General features: G+C 35.3%; 1 protein-coding gene and 1 long non-coding RNA gene across 5 annotated transcripts; one reads left to right on the top strand and one right to left on the bottom strand.

Moving 5' to 3' along the window:
• Positions 1–2,470: 2,470 nt before the first annotated feature.
• LOC132068713 (4-hydroxyphenylpyruvate dioxygenase-like) lies at positions 2,471–9,701 on the top strand. 4 transcript variants are annotated; one of them, XM_059462390.1, is made up of 4 exons: positions 2,471–2,911; positions 4,052–4,275; positions 5,601–6,153; positions 7,291–7,980. In XM_059462390.1, exons 1-4 carry the CDS (start codon positions 2,589–2,591, stop codon positions 7,388–7,390), a joined length of 1,200 nt encoding a protein of 399 aa, XP_059318373.1. In that variant the 5' UTR covers positions 2,471–2,588; the 3' UTR covers positions 7,391–7,980. The 4 variants fall into 4 exon arrangements, with proteins under 4 accessions (XP_059318373.1, XP_059318374.1, XP_059318375.1 ...); XM_059462391.1 differs by having other exon boundaries at positions 2,473–2,911; positions 7,286–7,980; XM_059462392.1 differs by lacking the exon at positions 7,291–7,980 and adding an exon at positions 7,114–7,162 and having other exon boundaries at positions 2,475–2,911.
• A 1,466-nt stretch (positions 9,702–11,167) lies between these two features.
• LOC132068712 (uncharacterized) lies at positions 11,168–17,560 on the bottom strand. The gene is made up of 2 exons (XR_009417487.1): positions 15,698–17,560; positions 11,168–11,756 (listed from the first exon to the last, which is right to left on the bottom strand). It is a non-coding gene; the product is annotated as an uncharacterized LOC132068712 (long non-coding RNA).
• Between the last annotated feature and the right edge of the window lie 6,471 nt (positions 17,561–24,031).

Below are 24,031 nucleotides of genomic sequence, written 5' to 3'. Positions count from 1 at the left end.
GATGTTGATAAGCTATTTTTTTATTATTATTAAAATGACAAACATACCCTTACTTTTTTTTTTCTACCCAATATAATAAACTGAAAACCATTTTTGTAAAGAAAAGATGAACGACGAATACAAAGTAAAGAGAAAGATTGAAATTTTATTTTGAAAAAAAAAATTGAGAATTGAAAAATATTAAGAATAAAATATTTTAAAATTTGATCAACCAAAATTGCTTATAAACTGAACAATCATAAATTGAGATCACTAACTTATGACTTTTGGCTGAGTTTGACTTATAAATACTTGACTTAATAAGAAGTTCAACTGTTCAAGTGTTTACCAAAGGCGTACCATGAATCGATTTAACCAACTTATAAGCTTAGCCAAACACCCTCTTATTTATATTTGGATTTATTCAAATAGAGATTATTTTTTCCCGAGTAATTTCTTCCTTGAAAAAAAATTATTTTCTTTCTTGAATTAAATCCACAAAATATAAAATAATTGGAAGAGACGCATGAAACTATTCTTGTAGACGTGTTAACTCCATCTTCATTCCAATACCAAATCCCTTCACTTCAAATTCACATTTTTCTGCCAAAAAATATGTACTAATACCGGTTCAGTTCACTTCATATATCCCCTTAGCATTTCTGTTAGAAACAAAAAAACAGTCCACAAAATTACTTGAACAACACAAACAAGCATGGGCAAAGATACCTTCAAGCTAGTGGGATCCAAGAATTTCCCTCGTTCCAATCCCCGTTCAGATTTCTTCTCCGTTAAACGCTTCCATCACATTGAATTTTAGACCAATCTCAAATATTATGCACTCATAATTAATTTTGAACCTATAATTTTAAAATCTTAAACCTAATGATAGGACGAGTAAAATTTATATTTTGGATCCGCCTCTTCGTACTACTGAACCTATCTTTTCGAAATCATGTACCAATCTTAAAAATAATGTACCGCTCCGTAATTAATTTTACACCTATAATTTAAAAGTCGTAAACCTAGTGATCGGACAAGTAAAATTTATATTTTGGACCCGCCTCTTCATAATACCGAACCCATCTTTTCAAAATCATGAATCCGCCTCTTAAAACCACTAATATTATAAATTTATATGTACACCGTTAATATATATAATTTAAATTTCTAAAATTCCAAGCAGGTTTCCAAGGACTTATTTATTGAAGGAGATTACTTTTTCTTTCTTGAGATTATTTTTTCTTTCTTTCTTCCATGAATTAAATCCACAAAACATAAAATAATTATTCTCTCCGTCCTTATTTATGTGACACACATTCTGTTTTAATCGGTTTAAAAAAGAATGTCAGTTTTTATATTTAGAAACAATTTAGCTTTATAAAAGGATTTTGCAATTATATAAATATATAAGGCTTGCTTTGAACTACAAATTTCAGAAGTCTTTCTTTATCTTTTACCTCCGTGTGAAGTTAAATTGTGCCACGTAAATTGAACGGAGGAAGTATTAGAAGAGACGTATGAAATCAATCTTGTACATGTGTCAACTTATAACCTGTTTGACCAAGCTTATTTTTCCCCAAAAGTGTTTATTTTTTTTCAATAAGTGCTTATTTTTAAGAAAGTGAGATATTTGGCCAAGCTTTTGAGAGAAAATAAATACTTTTGGAGAGTAACAGAATGACGAGTTTTTCAGAAGTTTAAAAAAATAACTTTTGCCTAAAAGCACTGTTTTGACAAAAAATTTTGAGAAAAATACACTTAGAATCACTTTTTAAAAGCTTGATCAAACACTAATTACTGCTCAAAAAGTATTTTTTAAATTAATAGGCCAAACAGAAACAATTTTTTTATACATTTTTGTAAAGCACTTTTTAAAATAAATTAATTTTAAAAACTTGGCCAAACATACTATTAATCTTCTTTCCAAATACAAAAATCGTGCGCTTCAAACATACTATTAATCTTCTTTCCAAATACAAAAATCGTGCGCTTCAAATTTTACCACCCCAGAATCTATTTAAACTAGATCCTACTCATAATACCTTAACATTATATTTCTGTCACAAAAAATAAAAATAAAAAAAAGTCTGAAATACCATCAAACAAACAAGCAGGGGCAAAGGAACTCTCATCAACACCACCACCACCACAATCGCTACCTTCAAGCCAGTGGGATTCAAGAATTTCACTAACTTATATTTTTAGTTGAGTTTGACTTAATAAGCAGTTGAACTATTCAAATGTTTGCCAAAGACGTAAAATAAATTAATTTGACCAACGTATAAGCTTAACCAAACACCTGCTTATTTGTTGAAATAGAGATTAGCTTTTCCCGAGTAATTTCCTCCTTGAAAAAGAAATTCTTTTCCTCCATGAATTAAATCCACAAAACATAAAATAATTAGAAGAGACGTACGAAACCATTATTGTACACGTGTCAACTCTATCTTTATTCGAAGACCAAAAATCCTTTAACTTCAAATTTTACCACCCCACAATCTCTTTAAAAAACATATATCCTAAATTCCTAATACCAGTCCAGTTCACTTCAGAACACAAAAAAAGAAAAAAAAAAGAAAGACTAAAATACCATCACACAAACAACCATGGGCAAAGATACCTTCAAGCTAGTTGGATTCAAGAACTTCACTCGTACCAATCCCCGTTCAGATTTCTTCTCCGTTAAACGTTTCCATCACATTGAATTTTGGTGTGGTGATGCTACAAATACAGCTCGTCGTTTTTCTTGGTCACTTGGAATGCCAATTGCAGCTAAATCTGACCTTTCAACTGGTAACTCTGTTCATGCTTCTTATCTCCTCCGTTCCGTTTCTGGTGGGCTCCAGTTCGTCTTCACTGCTCCTTATTCGCCTTCTATCTCAACGCCGTCATCTGCAGCCATCCCGAGTTTCTCTACATCCACTCACAGGTAAGAGGTGTCAGAAGGGCACGTTGAGGATTAGGCTGAATTTGAGCGGCTAAAATAGGCTGAGTTAATAAATGAGTGGTTTATTAACCCGTTCAAAACTTACTCGGGTTGACATGGTTGGACTGAAACTAACTTTTAATTGCTTTATTTGTCTATAATTTTGTAGCCTAATAAAATTACTCTCTCCGTGTCAACTCATGTGACACACTTTCTATTTTGTTTTTACAATCAAACACTTATTTTAGACCATAAGCATTAATTTTTTTTTTGTAAAATTCTACACTTAGTTAAATAATGTCATATATAAATTGGAACGGAGAGAGTAATGTTTTTCTTTATCATGAATATATATAAAATTGGGCTTATTTATAGTCAAAATTAATTACTCCCTCTATTTTAATTTATGTGAACCTATTTTTTTTTGTCCGTGCCAAATGAACGACCTCTTTCCTAATTTAGAAACAAATTTACTTTATGAAATAATTTACAGTCACACAATATTCAAGATTTATTTTAAACCACAAGTTTTAAAAAACTTCACTCTTTCTTAAATATCGTATCCAATCAAATAAGTTCACATAAATTAAAACGAATGGAGTATATACTTTCCTCAAGAACTTACTTGACCGTGTCACATAAAATTTATGTGGCTATAAATCATTAGATAAAAATAAATAATTTTTAAATATAGAAAATCGTCATTCTTTTTTACACTTTGAGCCCGTTTGGATTGGCTTATAAGTTGCTTATAAGATATTTTCAAAATTTTTTTTTTGAGTGTTTGGTTTTAACTAAACAGAAATCATTTTGTCTTAAAATAAGTTTCAAAAATAATTGCCCATTTGATTAAATTTATCTAAAGAAATTATAAAAAAGCTTATAAAAATTTGAAAACGAACAAAAAAAAAAAAAATAAGTTAGACTACCCCAACTTATTTTTTTTAACTTATAAGCTGCAAACAGCTTATAGGCATAAGCCCATCCAAACAGGCTCTAATAAAAAAAAAAAATTCACAGAAATAGAAACAGCGAAAAAGAGGGGAGTATACCATATCAAATAAAATATTATTTTAATTTTTTTGAAATAGGCTGAGCTAGTAAATAGGTTGATTTTAACTAATTTGACACGTCTGCCGACAGGGATTTCACGGCAACTCACGGACTCGGTGTCCGTGCCGTTGCTTTGGAAGTGGAGAATGCCTACACGGCATTCTCCGCTAGTGTTTCACGTGGAGCGAAACCACGGTATGAACCTGTAACGATTGATGAACACGTGGCTGTGGCGGAAGTCCACCTATACGGCGACGTCGTTTTGCGGTTTGTGAGTTATCTTAAAGATGCGGACAGCCTCCGTTTCCTTCCAGGTTTGGTGAATTTATCTTTTCTGACACTCCTAACGTGCTGTCCACTTTTATTACTCTACTGTATTCGATATGGAGCTTACAGAAAAAATGTATTCGCTCCGTACAATTTAGGGGACACTTTCGGTATCTTTTCATATATTTTTTAAATATTTTAAATTATCAATTATTATGGCTTATAATATTTTTTACTTAATTTTCAAATATATAGATTTTATTTCAAAAAACTTCAAGATTCCACGTCCAAATTTAGAATCAGAACTAAACTATTTGACTCTTCAAATTCAAACTGATCCACATAAATTGGGATAAGGGATTTTTTCCGTCCCATTTTATATGACATCCGTATGATTTTGAGAGTCAAATGAGTTTTTCTTGATCGAGAGTTTTTTCATATTTGAATTTTTAATTGTTGTGACTTAATAGTACTTTTTTTACTTTTCGAAATATATAACTTTTATTTTGTAAAACTTAAAGATTTTATATCCAAATTCAGGGTCAAATTAAAAACTTTGACTCGCAAAATTCGAACGGTGCCACTGATATACATCGGGACAAAGGAAGTACTACTATATTAGATATGGAATTTAACTTATATACATCGTATGTTTTATATAAAGAATATTTATATTGTCAGTGCATTTTAACTCGTAACCTGTTAAAATACTTCAGTTAACTTATTTGTTATTCCATCTGTCCCATTTTATCTTGAAACACTTTTCTTTTAGTTCCAAAAAATATTCATCTTTATATTTAGAAATAATATAACTTAAACTTTCTATAATAAAATGGTTTATAGCAACACAAATATCATTGACATATTTTTAGATACACTTTTCAAAAATCAATCTTTCGTTGAAGCAGAGGAAGAGGGAGTATTTAACGTAATGAATTTTAAGTTATAAATCTCCCTTATTATTAATGAATGTGTGCAGTTATCTTTTAAATGATATTGAAAAAATTATTTTATGTTGTCTGCCTATTACCATGCAACACTTTAAAGTACTTTTTCTTTTTCCTGTTGATGAGTGATAGTAAGACATAGTTTGTTTCTTCAATCCATTTACGGAGCACTTTTATCTATTTATGTTTGCTTTAATAAATCTACTTATCAATCACATTCGTTTATTTGTTTTTGTTGGCTTGTTCATCTATTTATGTCCGGAGCACATTATGCCTGATATATTTTGTACCAAGTAGGTGAAATTATTTATTTTCATGAATGGTGGTAAGAATTGTTCCTGTTTTAATTCATTTGAACCGCCTTGTCTAAAAGCATAAGTAGCTAGAGATGAACACTTCTATTTATTTATCAATATTTGCTACAGGTTTCGAGGCCATGGATGAAACGGCATCCTACAAGGAACTAGATTATGGGATTCGCCGGCTTGACCACGCCGTTGGGAATGTGCCAGAGCTGGGACCTGTAGTGGATTACATCAAGCGCTTTACGGGGTTTCATGAATTCGCTGAGTTCACAGCTGAAGATGTTGGGACTGCTGAGAGTGGATTGAACTCGGTGGTGTTGGCAAACAATGACGAAACTGTGTTGCTTCCGCTGAATGAGCCGGTGTATGGAACCAAAAGGAAGAGTCAAATTCAGACTTACTTAGAGCATAATGAAGGGGCAGGAGTGCAACATTTAGCTTTGGTTACAGAGGATATATTCAGAACTTTGAAGGAAATGAGGCAAAGGAGCGGAGTTGGGGGATTTGAATTCATGCCTTCGCCTCCACCTACTTATTATAAGAATTTGAAGAGTAGGGCTGGGGATGTACTCAGTGACGAACAAATCCAGGCGTGTGAAGATTTGGGAATCTTGGTGGATAGGGATGATCAGGGGACTTTGCTTCAGATATTCACCAAGCCTGTGGGAGACAGGTATGCTATCACTCTTTTTTACCTCAACTCTTATTAAATTACCTATCAAGTATCAACTAGGCTATCTTAACACATTTTAATATTCTTAAGTTATAGATACTGACAGCTAAATAAAATTTTCATGTAAGGTTAGATGGTTGTTGTAGGTTGAGTACTCTTTGGTCTGGTTATTCATCCAAGTCTACTATGAAAAGCACCTGCAGGTGGTCTTTAAGTTTATATTGTGGGTGTTATAAATTTTAAGCAATGTTATATTTATGTTGCTAAATAGCTTATTCTCTGTTTTTGTAAAACAACTCTGCTAATGAGAAATATCTAATCCTAGATTGTTTCTGGGAGTGTTGGTTTCTTAAGTCGTGACTATTAAGCATAATTTGAAGATTAGTGAGGTTGTTTGCTTGAAAGCCGATAGAAATTTTTGTTAAGCACCAAAATATTAGCTGAAGAGGTGTTGCAGAATGGATTTACTTTGGAAGTATTCTATCATTTAGGGACTCGGTATGGAGTGACTGGTGTCTAATAGAAACTTGTGGTTGGTCTCGTGATGTTACAGCTGCTTCTCCCAATGGAGAATGCCCACAGGAACCTTAGTAGAGCTGAGTATTTGGAGTTTCGAAACCTGGAGCATGAGAAATTGATTCTTGCTGTAGAAAGTGTCGAGAGTTGAGTGTCCGCAGAATAGTAAGTTCATATACGTTTAGGTCAAGGGGAAAGAATTAGGGCTTAGGAGTTGGTGTATATTGATTCATTAAGAAATATAGTAAGGAGATATCTGAAAATGTGGGTGAGCCACTAGCGGTAAGGCATCAAACAGCAACTCTTAACTGTAGGTAAACTAAAGCTGCCATTACATTTCCTGCCAGTTTCTGTCACTGGCCTATTTGATTTAGAAACACACCCCCCCCCCCTCTCTCTCACACACACACACAAAAAAAACTAATATGTGAACTCCTAAAACAGAGTGTCTGCTGATGGAAGTACCGAGGTCTCTTAATTTGACCAGCCTCATTGTGATTTAGGTGCTCAGCTTCTCTATTTTGGACGAAGGTCAGTAAATCCAGTCAATATGCTCCTTAGGAGTTATTCTCATAAAAAACGTTCTTTAGGAGTTCTATTTTTTTTTTTTTAAAAGGAAAGGCGCTTTGCTAGAGAGACGAAAAGCTGTTTTAAAGAAGGATTACATCAGATGGGAGTAAATCGGAGTCTGTACCGTGGCAGGGTACTATTTTACCACTAAACCACTGGTGGGGTTCAGCAGAAAATTGTGTGCATTCTCAACCCACACCCGGTTTGTTACGTTCCTTGCAGCAGTTTGGTGATGGTGTTGGTTAACTATGATAGATCTTTGTGTTAGTTTTTTTTCTAGCATATCAGGAACACTAACTCACCTTTCCATGATAAGGACATTCTTCCCGCAACTCCAAGTAGGCCAATCTCATGTTGACTTCTAAAAAAAAAAAGAATCATGTGAAACACCCAGTAGTATAATCTCTTTCCTTGTTATTCACATAGTGTGAGGTAACTAGGAATGTTTGCACCACTTTGCTTTTTCCCCCATTTCTTGCTTCATAGCTGTTTTGTTCATGTTCATGGAGTCAGTCCTAATTCTTGGGACTTCTACAGAATCACTTTCTGGTATCAATGATCTATCTGCACTGTTTTTGCTCAAACTATTGGTAACTAAAAAAACTATACAGTGGATCTTGTTCTTTATTTCATTACATAGTATATTGGATGCCCGTTATTTTGGCGTCTTTTGTGCATCTTATTTTCTTTTTATTTCGTCGCATGTCGTCTTTCCGCATCTAACACTGAATTGTATGCTTCAAAATGTCAACTTGAGAAGTTGCCGAGAAGGGTGGGGGATGGGTTTTGGTTTTTTTTTGGGGGGGGGGGGGGGGGTAACGGAAAGAGGTTTTTGATGCCATTTGCAAAACTCGTTTTCTGCTCTAACCAGATAACTGTCTGTGGTCCTCTCTCCCTCCAAAAAATAATATAACAATTTAACCAAGTGGAGATTCCACCTCCTTGAAACTATACTATTGCTTTAGGACCACAGTGACCAAAAATGTGGATTGCCGAGTAGTATAGCCGTTTAGATTCCCTATTTGCAGATCATTAGGGAAGCATTTTCATTGAAGAAGGCTAAGTCGTCAACACTCTAATATTAAAACTATTTACTCATTTTTAATGTACCATTTTGTGTCACCACCTCCTTGCCTTTAACTTTAATGTCAGCTCAATTATCTATGCTAAGATCATGCTTCTCGGTCCTTAGCAAAGTAAACTGCTTCAAAATGCTAATCTGATTTCCATTATAAATTTCTTATCTTCATTGAATCATGCTTATGCATGAAACTCCAGAAGCACTACCCCATTAGGTTCAGCTTTCTTTCAGTCGGTTGACTAAAATTCATTTTGTGGCTATCTGGAATTTTCCACTCTTAAAGAGGCACAGGTGAGAATGATTCTTCTAGCTGCCTATGTGCAAATAAAACAAAGATAGTGCTGAGAGGCCGAAAGAACTCTTTAACATTTTGGCTGTATTCACAAGAAAAAAAGAACTTTTGAAAAGTAAGTTTGTTAAGGGATGGGGAAAACGATTCAGAGAATTGCTCACATAGAGTAATAACATGTTGACATGGGCTACAGTAATGTAGGGAATAGCATTTATCATCATGTAGCTTAATTTAGTTGTTAGGAATAAGACAAGGAATTGGCTGGCTCGTTCTCGTTGGCGTGGAAAATGAAAAAAACAGGAAAAAAAAAAAAAAAAGAACAAGAACTTTGTTTTCATGCCAGAAACCTCATTTTAGTACCTCCCCTAATGGTTCAGTAAAGCTTGTAGACTATTACAAAACTTTGGTTTCGAGTTGGACGTGGTATCAGTTCATATGAAGATGCACCAAAAGGACTTATACCTACACCTAGAAAAGCTACGAAGATAACGAATAAAACTAAATATTGCTTCCAGTAAAACTTCTCTTTGCTGCTGACCTATGTGGTAATCACTGAACTTTTGCAACTTTTGTGTAGTAAAAAAAGATAAGTTTTGACAATTATTGTAATTGCTTTCTGCAGGCCAACAATATTTATTGAAATTATTCAGAGAATCGGTTGTATGCTCAAAGATGAAAATGGACAAGTTTATCAGAAGGGCGGATGTGGAGGCTTCGGTAAGGGAAACTTCTCAGAGCTCTTTAGATCGATTGAGGAATATGAGAAAATGCTTGAAGCTAAACATGTTAATCAAGTAGCTGCTGCTTGAATATATAAGCATTAGCTTTCCTTTTCCCCTGCCTAATTGACATAGTGGTCATGGGCGTCTAGACACAGTATTAGTACCTTAGTTTCCATTTGATGTCTATTACTAATGAAAATAGCTTCTGTATATAAGTTTATCTGACATGCTCTTATGTAAAGAGTTGCTAAAGTATGGAAGGACCAAAAATCAAGTAATTTAAGTGTAAGGGGGTATGATTGTACCAGTGGAAGAAAGTATACTGTTGATCATAAGTTCTGTAAAAGATCCTTTTCGGTTTCCTTAATCTGTTTCTCGTGTCATTTTCTGGAAAAGAATACTTGATTCTTTAACTAAAACACTCCTTTTGAGTTTCTTGGTTGATAGAGGCACTTGAGAAAAATATATGGCAGGCGATTTTCATTTTTAGTATCTGTTGATTGACCTAGTTATTTAGTAGTTGCGATGTTAGGAGGTAACATGCATCCAGTAGTTTAGTAAAGTGCGTGGAGATTGATTAAGGTATTATTGTTATGAAAAGATATTAAGAAATTATTTTTAAAGAATTCTCCATACAGTCAAACCTCTTTGTAATAGCATCGTTGGGTCCGCAATTTTTTGGTTGTTATAGGAAAAAGGATTCACATTTTATTTGTTATTGTTATAAAATATAACAAAATTATTTAATTTTAAATTCCAAAGATATGCATACTTCACTACTAAACATTAAATAAAGTTAATACAATTTCAATAAATTCATAACTGAATATATAAAGTTTTAATCTCTAAGGCACACATTTTGAATCTACGTTAAAATTAAGTCCTTTCAAGATTGATGCAAGAAATTTATAATTGTAGCTTGTTTCGTGGATGTCAATCTCTTAGTGGTGATATAACACTTGAATTAACGAAGATTTGCGTCCATAACTTTCAGCAAACAAGTATCCAATTGCTTTCCCTTGAAGGAAATCTAAGAGTTAAACCGTTGAATCTTCTATCCCAGTCCAAGTAACAATTGGTTCAGGTTCTTCGTCAGCACTTTCATTGTATCAAATCAAGTATTTGGTCAAAATCTCTACGCTTATTATTGGTAATCATAGATATTCTATTTTTATAAATATGGTTAATTATTATGAGTCCGTTGGATTGGCTTATAAGTTGGTCAAACCAGCTTAAGCCATTTTTAACTTATTTAGGTGTTTGGCAAAAATAGAAAACAACTTAAATTAAGTTAAAAACTGCTTAAAATAAGCCAAAACCAAGAAGTTGCTCAACTCCAACTTATTTTTTTTGGCTTAAAAGCCATTTTAGTTTGACCAACAACTTTACCCTTTTATCCCTTATATTTTCTGTTAATTCCAATATTACCCTTACTTCTAAAAATCCTTTAAGCATTTTTATCCAAACACATAACTGGTTATTTATAAAATAACTTTCAAAGACTTAAAATCTACTTAAAGCACTTATGCTTAAAAGCCACTTTTTTCCAGCTAATCCAAATGGGATCTATATTACAAAAAAAAGAAAAAAAAAAAGAAAAAAAAGAAGAAGAAATAGTTGTTATATGGCGGGTAATTTTACAAACAACGTACTGTTGTAAAGTTGGTCGTTGCTGTTATAGGTAAAATGTTGTTATAGAGAAGTAAAATACAACATCAAAAATTGGTTCCAAGAAATCTTAGCTGTTATAGAGAGGTGTTATTATATACGGATGTTGTTTTTAGAGCGGTCTTACTGTATAAGGAAAATAAAAACGATAGACACAACTTCATAAAGTACAATGTGAGGTAAAGGGCCTCCTCTGTTTTTTGTTTGTTTGTTTTGGTTTCTCTCTCTTTTTTTTCTTTTTCTCTTTCAATAAACGACTTTATTTTATTAATATACGAACAGTTTCAAAAAGTTAAATGATGCAGTGGCATCAGTTATAGTCCAACTAAGGAAACCAAAAACTCAAATAACTTTACGAAACAACGAATTAGAAAACTTAGCTAAATTGTGCGCTAGCATATTCCATGCTCTAGGAATATAGACAACATGGACAACTTCAAAGAAACTCATAAGCTTCCAGATATCTTCACAAGTAGTCTCTATCTCTCATGAAACTACACTTCTTTTCAATATCATATCCACCACAGTTTTTGCATCAGACAAGATTTGCACTTTTTACCATCCATTTCCTTAGCGTTTTTCAATGCTTCACGAATTGCTAGTGCTTCAGCGGTGATGGCCTTCCCAACAAATTGAATTGGGGTACCAAGATCTTGAAGCAAATGACCACAGCTTTTCATAGCTGCCACTCCAATAATGCTTGCCATCTTTTTCTCCTTTTGTAAGCTAGCATCTTCAAACATTACAATACCGTCTTGCACCACAATAATATCTTTATCGTTAGTATAATCATGTAAAAGCGTAGGAGAAAAGGTAGTGAGCAAATGTTTCCATATTCATGGAAATAAAAAAGTGCTTAGTTTACAATTTCACAGGGTTCACAAACATCCCCATTAAAGCTCATTGAGTTTGTTGCCTTCCAAATGTGCCACATAATAGAAACACTTAATTTAGCAAGATTTATAGAATCAGGATATTGATTAGCATTAACAAAAATATCATTCCACCATCTAGCAAAATCCATAGTATTCTCTACATTAGGCTAATTAATAGGACATATTTTCCAAGTCAATTGTGCTTCAGGGCATTTAAAAAGTATATGATCGTTTCACTTTCTAAACCACAAACCGTGCACACATCACAAACATGTCTTAATCTTTTAGAAACAACATGATTAACGGGTAGCACATTTAGAATACATTTTCGAATAAAATGTTTGTATTAGTTTTTTATATTCATAGACCATAAGAAATTTCAAAACTTTTTTGAAAAAGATTGAGTACTCGATTGAGGTCTACTACTGCTAACTTTTCGACATATAACAATTTCTCTAGCTAAGTGGTTTCCCGATTTTACCTCATAATTATCAGATTTAGTATGATGCCAAATCATTCTGTCTGATGACCCAGTGGTAGAAATACAAATATACACTATTGCATGAATATCATCCATACCAAACCCTTTTTGTAGATCTTGCATCTTCCAAGTATGGGTATTATGATCTATAAGGTCATTCACTTGTAACTCTATATTCATTTGATCATGACAATGGCTAGGCGTGAAACCACTTGAGTTGGAAATTCAAGGATCCCTTCAGACTTTAATACTATCTCTAGATCCTACCCTCCATCTAATCCCTTTTTGTAAAAGATCTCTGCCCCAAATGATACTCTTCCATATCCATGAACTTGCAGAGGAACACGTTGCTTTGAGGAAAGAAGTATGTTGAAAATATTTACTCTTAAGAATTTTAAAGAGTAGAGAATCTTCTTGAGTCAAAATTCACAAAGCGAGTTTTGTCAACAACGCTTGATTAAAAGATTTTAACTCTCTAAATCCTATTCCCCCTTCAGATTTTTCTAAATAAAGTTTCTCCCATTTTTCAAAATGCATTTTCCTTCTATCCTCATCACGCCCCCACCAAAAATTAGAGAAAATAGTCGTGATCTCCTTACACAAATTATCCGGAAATTGAAAACATGATAAAGCATAAGAAGGAATGACAAATTTCAGCATCACTTCTTTTCCTGCAGGGTTTAAAAAAATTATTTTTCCAACCTTTTATTTTAGCTTTCACTCTATCTTTAATAAATTCTAACAGTTTTTTCTTCGATCGTCCAACTACTGCAGGTAAGCCCAAGTATGACCCTAAGTTTTTTCTTTGTAATCGTCCTAGTTCCACAATAATTTCATCTTTCTCAAGTTCAGAAGTATTTTTACTAAAGAATATAGCAGACTTGGCAAAATTAACCTTTTGACCCGAACATTCTTCATAAGTTCTTAAATTTCAGATATTTTAGCGGCATTCTGAGCATTTGCATTACAAAAAATAAACGAATCATCAGCGAAAAATAGATGGTTAATTGTAGGTCCACCTCTGACTAAACGTAAACTTTGTATATCCCCTAGTACTTCTGCTTGATTTAGAATTCTTGAAAGACCTTCCGCACATAGTAAGAACAAATAAGGGGATAGAGGATCCCCTTGCCTTAATCCTCTAGTAGGTTTCACCTTCCCTGCTATATCCCCGTTAATTTTAAACCTATATGTCGGAATAGTAACACATTGCATAATCCAAGTGATAAAATTCTCGTGAAGGTCCATTTTAAGAAGTAATTTTTGGATATAAAACCACTCTACACAATTGTACGCTTTGGCCATATCTAGTTTAAGAGCCATTTACTTTTGCTTCCCTCGTCTTTTATTGTTCAAAAGATGTATAAATTCATGAGCTAGAACGACATTATCCACAATTTGTCTTTTCCCAATAAAGCAGATTGATTCGGAGAAATGATTTTAGGAAGGTAAGTTTTGAGTCTTGCAGCTATGATCTTAGCAATAATTTTATACACCATAGAACATAAGCTTATGGGTCTAAATTGACTGATGTCACTAGGATTTTTTACTTTAGGAATCAAAGTTATAAGAGTTTGATTCCAAGAAGGTAGTAAATATCCTAAACGAAAAAAACCTTTAACAACTTCACAAATATCACCGGACACAATATTCCAATACTTTTGAAAGAAAAAAGGAGTCATACTTTTGTTTAATTTCATCATCCGTGACATCTCTAATAAGCCTATCGTTAACGGAGTTATTAACTAAAGGAGGAATTAAACTCAGAATGGGATCAAAGTTAGTAGCTTTAGAGGTAGTAAATAAATGTTTGTAGAATCTCTCTACTTCCTTCAAAATATCACTACGCTCTGTGACCCACCGACTGTCGTCCAATTAAATCCCTTTAATATTATTACATTTGAGTCTCTAGATGGTTTCAAATGAAAAAAGAAGAAGTGTTTTTATCACCTTCCTGAAGCCACAGGGCTCTAGATTTTGCTTCGAGTAAACTTCTTCATCCTTGTACGCCTGGCCTAGTTCTCTCCGAAGCATTTTCAACTTATTTAGATTAAGCCCCCTAGAATCATTCTTAAGATCCGTAATTCTATCCTTAATGCCTTGATTTTTTTTTTCTTTGAATTTCCTTTTCCCCTCGAAGCCAAGCTAGTAATGAGACTCGACAGTTCTTTAATTTAAAGCTAACTTTGGATTGTTCAAACCCTCCCATATATCTATTCCACGAACGCGCTATAGTCACATTCACTTCTTCCTTTTCACTCCATCTTTTGTTGAAATAAAACCTTTTCTTCTTTCTTATAAGACTAAGTTATGTATTCATTAGCAAAGCAGTATGTCTGTTTCTAAATGAAGGATATTTGCCTGATTAAATTCTAATCTCCAATCCGAGGAACCTGTTGCTCTATCAAGTATTTATTGAATAATACCATCATTTTCTCTACAGCACCACCAAGTCCAACGTTTTCCATTAAAGCCTAAATCTAAAGCTCCGACACCCCATAAAAAGTCTTTAAAATCCCTAAAAGATGTAATCTCTCTAATCCTACCCCCTGACTTCTTAGAATTATCAATGATATCGTCGAAATCTTCCGCCATTACCCAAAGTGATCCCAACTACTCCATTTAACATTAAGTTCTACAAGTAGCTTTATCAGTACTTAAATAGACAAAGACACACTAATATTTATAATCAAATACCACATCATGAATATAAGTTTCAATATAAAAAGAGGATGAATGAAATTGACATACCTAAAAATTGTCGTTCCAAAATAAACACAGTCCTCTAGCTAGTCCTATCGGATCCACAACAATAGAATGCGCCATGTTTAGCTGCCTCTGAACTCCTGACACCGTTCATTTTCGATTCTTTGTTTCACTTAAAAATATCATACTCGGGGAGTGGTTACGTATTGTCTCCTTTAAAAGGGGAATTGTCAAGGACCCCCCAAGCCTTGACAATTCCACACCATAACCCTCATTGTAGAGAGGGAAGCCATTCAGGGCTAGCCTCCTGCTCCACCACAATGTTATTCTTTTTTGTATTCACATCAGTACTCAACTAAGTAACACTTTTTCGTTTATCTCCTCTATTTTGTATACCTTCCTCTGTATAGCAAACTCACTAATATTTTCATTAAACGCCTTCTGTTCTGTATTCTTATTCAAACCGTCAGAAACATCAACTAGTCTAGCCATTCGTTTCCAATTTTTCTTTTTCTTTCCTTCATTATTTTTATCAATCATTGGTTGATATAGATTTATATTTTCATTTAAAGGTTCAATTGTTAAAGTGTGAGAAGAAGCTTCAAAATAAGAATCGAGATTAGTAGTACATACCTGGTCATTTTTCCCTTGTATGTTTGTGATTGCTTTATGAACTTCCATCTGATTAGCGATTGTGGTAGTCTCATTCATGCCTTCTTACAACTCCTTCTTGTTAGTACGTCTTTGTCCTTTTCCTTCCTCAGTATGTCGTTACAGCTAGTTTTATCAGGTTGCAGTTGTAAGCGCATATCTTTTTCCTGCAAGCTAATATCAAAACAATGTGTTGAAGTCGTTTTAATGCCACCAGAAGTTCCCACGCCCGTGTCATTCCAACCATCAACAACTTCCTTCTCTCGCGAACCATAATTGGTTACCTCCATAGGCTGCGTTTGGTTTCAATCCTCTATGTTTGCTGCATTGTCATGTTTCTCAGTCAACCCCATAGCTCTCTTACCTTCATATTCCCCTGTACTAGTCTACTGGTTAGTTTCATCAGCTCCCTCTTCCGGATTTATCAAACTGTTTCTATTTCCGGCCACTTTTCTCCCCTCAACCAATTTAGAGTTGTTATTTCAGGTTGTAGAAAGCCCTTCAGTGGTATTTATCCCTTGGCACCTTTGGTATTTTGAGGAAAGCACCAAAGTTGTCAAGTAGCTGAAGAAACCCCGTCATAAACCACATGAAAGCCTCCACGAGCAAGAATAATGCTGATAGCGGCCTTGTTCACTTTATCAGTCAAAACTTCCTTTAACTTAGCTCAAAGACCCAAATTTCCATTTTTCCATTCTCGAACTTTGTTTCACAGCTGATCCTCATGTATTTGAACTGACTCCGCTCGAATTCCCTGATTTTAATTATAACCACACTCATGAACGCAATTGATTGATTCCACAAATTTCCTCGTAGGCACCACATTCCTTTAGTTGTAGCCGCAATCCATTGCCAAACTTATACCGGTGAAATACTCTAATTGTACTTATTTTTTTCCTCACCTACTAAAGTCGTCTTAGCACCAAGAATCCATAGAAAACATGTTTTCACACACTGCAAGCCTAAATCATGACTCCCTTTGACTAGAATAGACTATGTGCTTGTTCTGAGCCAATTCTAAGCATTTCCATCAAAACTGACCTTATCCAAGGCCGATTGCGCTAATTAAATTTGTTAGTTTCATTTCATCGAGCTGAAGCTACTGAGTCATAACCCATAGTCCAATTCCTCTTAAATCTTCAAAAAACATACTATGCGCATCACCCTAATGATTACTTCACTAAGACTTCCCATAACCATTTGAACCTTCTCAATACATCACCAAGTTACGCATAACCCATTAGAACTTTCTGAATAGCTACCATCAGTAAAATATCACCAAGTCCACTTGCAAACTCCAACAAAGCCTAGTAACCCCATCATACCTCTGTTCTGAACCGTAAATCTATCAAATCTTTGAAGATGGGTTAATATAATAAAAATAATTCTTCCTGGTAATACATCCATCAGCTACCCGACATTACATGAATAATTCTGACCCGGTGTAAAGTGCACAAACCCCCGAATGTCACCAATAATCACCCAAACTAGCTCCAAACCCTCACAAAACCAATTATGAATAATTCTCGGATCTCTTCACTTTATGACAAAATTACAAGAGCAAACAAAGAAATAAACTTGAGTACACAAGTGGGTAATGTTGATTCACAAAATAAATAAAAATATAAATAGAATGATTTGGCTGAATAACAAGTACAAACGGGTTGAGAGATAAAGAGGGTCCGGCCGGTTTTGGATCTGAAAGCATAAAGTAAAATAATGGACATAAGACCCCACTTTTTTGGTCTTGTATAGGTGCGTATGCGTGGGACAAATTTTAACATGGTTTCTTTACCTGGTCATTACAAAAGGGGGTAAAAAATATAAAAACAAGTTCGGGGATAATAGGACTTGCGCATAGTTCAGGTGTGTAATTGACAAATTTCACTATAGTTCAAATGTGTTGTTATGCCTATAAAAAAGGTACGGTGAATAACATGTTGCATGTGGGTATGTATCAAACAGATAGAAACTACATGACAATTGTTCACTCGATGAGACTTGACTGTACTTGGTACCTTTCACGTCTCATCCCTTTTTGGGACGTGACATATAGGTATGCCAAAATAAAACATCTTTGAAAGATTAAAATCCATAAGTAATAAGAAAATAGAGAAAGCTATAAGCTAAGCATTAACAATAAAAACTAGTAAATCTAATGAGGTAATTTCACAATCACGCTAAGATAGAAAAATTATTAGTATTGCAATTGTACTAAGTTACTTCACGAGCCATCAAAAATATCAATGTGAAAAATAAATACGGAAAAGGGCCAAAAATATTCACGATCCAACTTGTGGGTCGAGCGGGGGCCCACACTAACCCCCTGGTAGGCGAACCCTCCCCTTCCTTTCTTTTATTTAAAAGAAACATGTGGAAATTATGATAATTACTAAAGCAGACTCAATATATGAATACTAAATATGTGCGGATATACAAGACATAATCCCAAAAGATCTGGTCTGAAACACAGTACAAGAGCCACTAACATAAGCAAGTCTAAGGAATACTAAATCTCAAAATACATAACAAAATCTGTCTACGAAATCAAGATAGATGGATAGCAGAAGCGGGGATCTAGGGCTTCGAATCTGGCAAGGCCCACCCTGAAATCTCACGTAGGCCTCGGGATCACTAGCGAGGCTGAGACGTGAAACCTGTGACAAACTCTGCACTCAAGGAAAGAGTACAACAAGGGTAGCATCAGTACAACACTAGTACTGATAGATATCATAGGCCAACAACAATACGTTCACATATATAAAAGACAGAAACGAACAGGTAGACAGATAAGCAATCAACGCATAGCAACAATAATCAAGAGTATTCCACCAAACAGTAGTTGTAAATAATTCAAGTGTTCAAGTCATGAGCGTAGGTAAAGTCACTAAACCACAGATCTGTCAAGTCCATAATCGAATCTTCATCACAACAATAGTTGAACAATCAATACCTTGAATCAGAAATAGAATTGCCATATACTGATGTAGGATGAAATGTAATGATATGCAATGTAAATGCAATGCACTTGTCAACCTTTAGTACCGTACACACAGGCTAAGGACAAAGTCTCATAGCCATGACCCATGGGGGACCCGTGAAGTCTATGTACCGCTCGTCCCGGCAAATGACCTCGAGCATCAAGCACACTGTCATTCCTGGCAAGAGACCTCGGGCAACGTACACTTATTCTGCTCCGATAACAACCTCGGATCACGAACTCTCTCATATCTCTCTTTTATGCTCTCCAACAAAGACCTCAGAGGCTACACTCTCTCACTTATCATCATTTCGAGCCACAGTTCATATCATATAAACATATGGAATAAGAATGTATGCTATGATATCAATCATCAACAGTAAATCACATCAAAATCTCATCCGTACTAGTCATAAACACACATCACAATTTCAGCCCTTTTCATTATCTTTCTTTTTTTTCGATGATAAGTGTGACATCAAGAGGGAGATGAATGCAAACACATATCACAAAAATATCACATAGGCGACAAGCCCATGTATCACAATATACCATATACGGCGACAAGCCCACATAACAGCTGATGGAATGAACCTAATTGGATTTCACCTCCACACCATGCCCGAAGACCTATCATGCTTTCCCCATCGATAACGACTTCTACATATGCTTCACTAATCGAAGTCTAACCATAAGGTAAGCCGTAACCTACCTCAATGACGAGCAAGAGCCACGAACTATCTAACACGAGACTTCCCTTTGAGAAGAGCTTCCGAACGGTCGAAGTCTAATCAACAAATTAATCTACGTTAGAAACTGAATCTAACGATACCCATATTATTATAACAAGATCCGAATCGAAATTAACCCTTTAAAAGGAAACCTCGAGCCCACAGGGGTAAAAGCGGAATTCCCAGTTGAAAAAGTTCAACCCCAAGCTTAAGAAGCCCAAACACTAATTATCAACACAAACTAGTCCCTAATTAGCATCAATTGCATCATTAATTGAAAACCTCCAAATTAAGAGAAATTCCCCAATTTTGCATAATCAAAACCCTAGAATTAAAGAGAGATTCAACTTAGCAACTAATTCCCCCAATGTTTAGAGCTTAAAAATCAAGAAATCTTCCCACAAAATTCATTAGAATTGAAAAGGGTTCACAAAAACACTTAGGGTTTATATATAACATATCTTCCTCAACTTAAAAGATGAAAACCACCAAAGATTCCATTGTTAAATCATAAATAAATCACAAAGGGAGCAATATGAACTTACCTAAGGAAGAATTCACCCAAAAGCTCTACAAAGCACCAACAGAAACACTCTCTAGGTTTAGAATTTGTGAATGAAAAGAATGGTTCAAAATTGAAGAAAATAAGATATTCTGTTAAGCAATTCTCGCATCCGCGAACACCTTGTTCGCATATACGGACTTGCCTCCGCAAAGAATGGCTCGCACATATGGAGCCACTTGACATCTCACTTGCTCGCATCTGTGGGCCAAGTCCCGCATTAGAGACCTGCAGAGGTGAACATACACCTGCGGAAGCGGGACACCAGAAACCAGCAAAATTTGGTTTTTCACCAAGGTTCATCCAAAATTCGACATCCATCCGAGACCTTTCGGATACAAACCAAATATGCAACCCAATGTAAAAACATGCTACGAACTCACCCGTGCCCTCGGAATTTCCAACGGAGGTCATCTTGACCCGGCCAACCCCTAAAAACCCAATAATCATTTTTTCAACCAAGGACCTAAAAAGCTCCCGAGTGCCTCGGGAACCGAACTAATCACTCTACCAAATTATAAATGACTCTCCGAACCTTATGGAATCAACGAAATTTCCAAAAAGGTTCGCTTACCCAAAAGTCAATTATTGGTCAACGATTTTTCACGGTTCAGTTTATGTCACCACTTTAGTCGATTTTTCAATTATTAAAATCAAATAAAATCAAATATAATATAAATTTATTGGTTTGGTTGTTATCGGTTTTGGTTTTATTATTCGATTTTTAACCATACACAAATATATACTCCTTCCTTCCTTTTCTACTATTGTTTCTTCACATTAAACAAACAAATAAAGCATCAAAAATTTTATTAGGTAAATGTAACATCATTTCGTTATGATATACTCAGAACAAGTCAAATATATTTAACTATACATTGTCACAACCCAATTTAATAAGCCGTGAAGGCACTAACTCCCACCAAGTTAGTAAGCCATCCACCACCCGTTAGAACAATTTAATAAGGAATTGAGGCAGAAAAGAGGTCATACAAGTCATTTTAGAGTCTTAATAAGTTGATATTCATAAAAACGTAATAAAGAGTTACAACCCCCGAAACTTGGTGTCACTAGTACAAGAACAGACTAAATAAGTACAAGTTTGAAATACTATACGAAGTGAAAGACAGAAAATAAAGGGATAGAGGGAAAATCTGGTGCTACGGTTCGCCATGTAGCTCACCCCAAATCTCCAGAATAACCTCCTCAACGAGCAACCGTGAAGTCTCAAGATCCACCTGTACCGGGCACAGAATCTACACACAAAAGGGTGCAGCAAGTGTAGCGTGAGTAGGGGAAACAACGTGTACTCAGCAGCATCGTCGATCGACCCTAACAAAAATGGAGACCTGGGATGATCCATGAATATTACTTCCACACTTAACCGCTAATAGTCCACAATAATAATGAGCATAATCAATACAATAATCTCCCATTACAAGCCTAGTTAAACATCTAAATCCTTAAGTCCATCAATTATCCAAAGAGCATATAAGGCAATTCAACCATCAAATCAATAAGTCATACAATAAGGAAACCAATAGAATGTAATGATATGCAAATGTATGCAATGCAAGGCCTTTTTCCATTTCCCGATACACACACATTCAAATTCTATAAAATGTGACCCATAGGGGACTCGCGAGGTCCATATACTAACTTAGCATTCTTAGATCTCCTAGATCACATTGGGTCTCAGCCATTTTAGGCTTCCAATCTCTGTACTCAGCTCTGTAGGCTCAAAATCACAATACTCAACCCTTAGGCCCACATTACCTGTCATATAGCCAATCTGGCACACAATACCATTATCACTCTATGCGGAATCATTTCTCATCGGATCTTTCATAATTATCCTCAAATGCACATGAGATACTATAATAATCATAAATATGGCATGATGTAATGACCCGTTTGGTTGTTTAGGCCTTTTGACCTTTCCCTGAGTCCCGATAGTATGATTTTGACCCACGGGGATGGGCGACACTGTTCTCAAGGTCATCAGGCGAGTTCTGGAATGATTTGTGGAATTTAGAGCCTTAAAGTGAAAACATTTGATGAATAGTTGACTTTTGAATAAACATACCTTTTTCAAAAATTCGTCGATTCTTTAAGGTTTGGAGGGTCGATTATAACTTGGCGGGATATTTGATTCGGTTCTCGAGAAATTCAGGAGAGTTTCGCCCCATTGGTTGGGAAGTTGGTTTTGGCTGTTTGGGGGTTAACCCGATCAATACAGCCTCCTTTGGGAATTCTGAGGCCACGAGTGAGTTCTTAGCGTGGTTTTACATATGTTTGTATATCTGGTTTGTATCTGAGGCCTCAGATGAATGTTGGGATTTTGGGATAAAGCTTGGTGAAACCAGATTTTTCCTGGTTTCTGGTGTCTCGCCTCAGCGAGCAACCTTGTGCCTCTGCGGGTTCGCCTTAGCGAGACTTAGCTTGCAGACACGAGTCCTGAGTATTTTAATGAGGTCTGCCTTAGGGATGGTTATCCACCAAGGTGGGGTCGCGTCAACGGACATTTTACCGCGAGAGCGAGTGTCATTGAATCAGAAAGTATTTATTTCCCTTTCCGAACCACTTTTTCCCCACTCACAAAATTAAAACCCTAAGAGTTCTAAGGGCGATCTGAGAGCATTTGGGAGTTGTATCATCTTTGAACTTTGAGTATTTGGAGGTTCTTCGAAAAGGCAAGGCTCACGTGTAATGGTTCGTAGCACCAGCTCGGCATCAAGGTAGGTTGCTGCTTACCCTTCGCTTAGACTCCAATTAGTAAAGCGTATGTATGAGTTAGTTATTGATGAGAAAAACATGTTAAGCCTTCGGGTATGAAGTTGGGATGGATACTTTTAGGTTGGTATTGTTGTTGACTGTGTGGCTTGTTGCCTTGATATCGTGATTGGGCTTGTCTCCATATGTGATATGTTGAGCTTGTCTCCCTATTTACTATGTTGTGTTTGTGATGCATTCATCTCTCTCTTATTATGTCACTTATCATCGGAAAAAGGAAGGGATAATGATTTAGATTTGAATAGTGATATGTACTTATGATAAGACACGACTGAGATCCTGATTATGATTTACGGTCCATAAGGTTATCTTGCACGGCATGCATTCTCATTTCATCAGATACATTGGTTTGAACTGTGACTTGATACTAATGATGATAAGTGAGGAAGAGAAACATCTGAGGCTTATTATTGTGGTGTTTGCTACATGCATATTTCATATGGCATCTCATGCGTATGTTATTTGATGTTACCTATGTGGTCCGAAGGGAAATAGTTCCGGACGTGGCATTGCACAGATTTAGGGATAAGCATGTATTGGTAGTTGATTTACGGATGTTGTTATGGTTATTAACCCCCATGATTATTGTTGAATTCGACATTCATGCATGCAATTCATCTTGCATTTCTCATGATAATGTGATGTGGTTCCAATGGAAAAATTGATGGAAAAAGATTATGGAAAAGTATGATAAGAAAGTGAAAGATGAAAGTCACCACTGGGCTGTGTGCGGAATGGCTAGTATTGTGGAAGTCACCTCTGGGCTGTGTATGGAGTGACTAGTACATAGAATTCATAGGTCCCTTATGGGTCATAACTATTGAGACATGGAGGATTTCCATCCGTAGCATGTATGTACTGTATGGACAGTTGGGCAATGCATTGCATTGCATCGCACATGGATTCGTATTTCATCCACTCATATCATTATTGACTCTATTATTTTCATTGACATCATTGCATGGTACATTTCCACATTGATTTCTTGGTTGGTAATTCATTGAGTTGATGCTTTCTTGGAAGGTATTTGATTAGAGGCTTGATAGACTCGAGGATTAGAGACTTTCTCCTAGGCTATGACTTGATGTTACTAAGATCTATTAGGGTTCCTATTGCTGTGAGTTTGTTCGAATATGCTTAGTGACTGCATTTGAATGCTTACATGTCTACTAGTCAATTTCTTTCTTCATATATGTAAACTAATTGTTGTAGCCTATAATACCTACTAGTACATAGTGTTTGTACTGATA

The sequence above is a fragment of the Lycium ferocissimum genome, chromosome 8 (genome assembly GCF_029784015.1).
Source record: "Lycium ferocissimum isolate CSIRO_LF1 chromosome 8, AGI_CSIRO_Lferr_CH_V1, whole genome shotgun sequence".
In the NCBI taxonomy this organism is placed as follows: domain Eukaryota; kingdom Viridiplantae; phylum Streptophyta; class Magnoliopsida; order Solanales; family Solanaceae; genus Lycium; species Lycium ferocissimum.
This window is presented reverse-complemented; position numbering and strand designations above follow the sequence as displayed.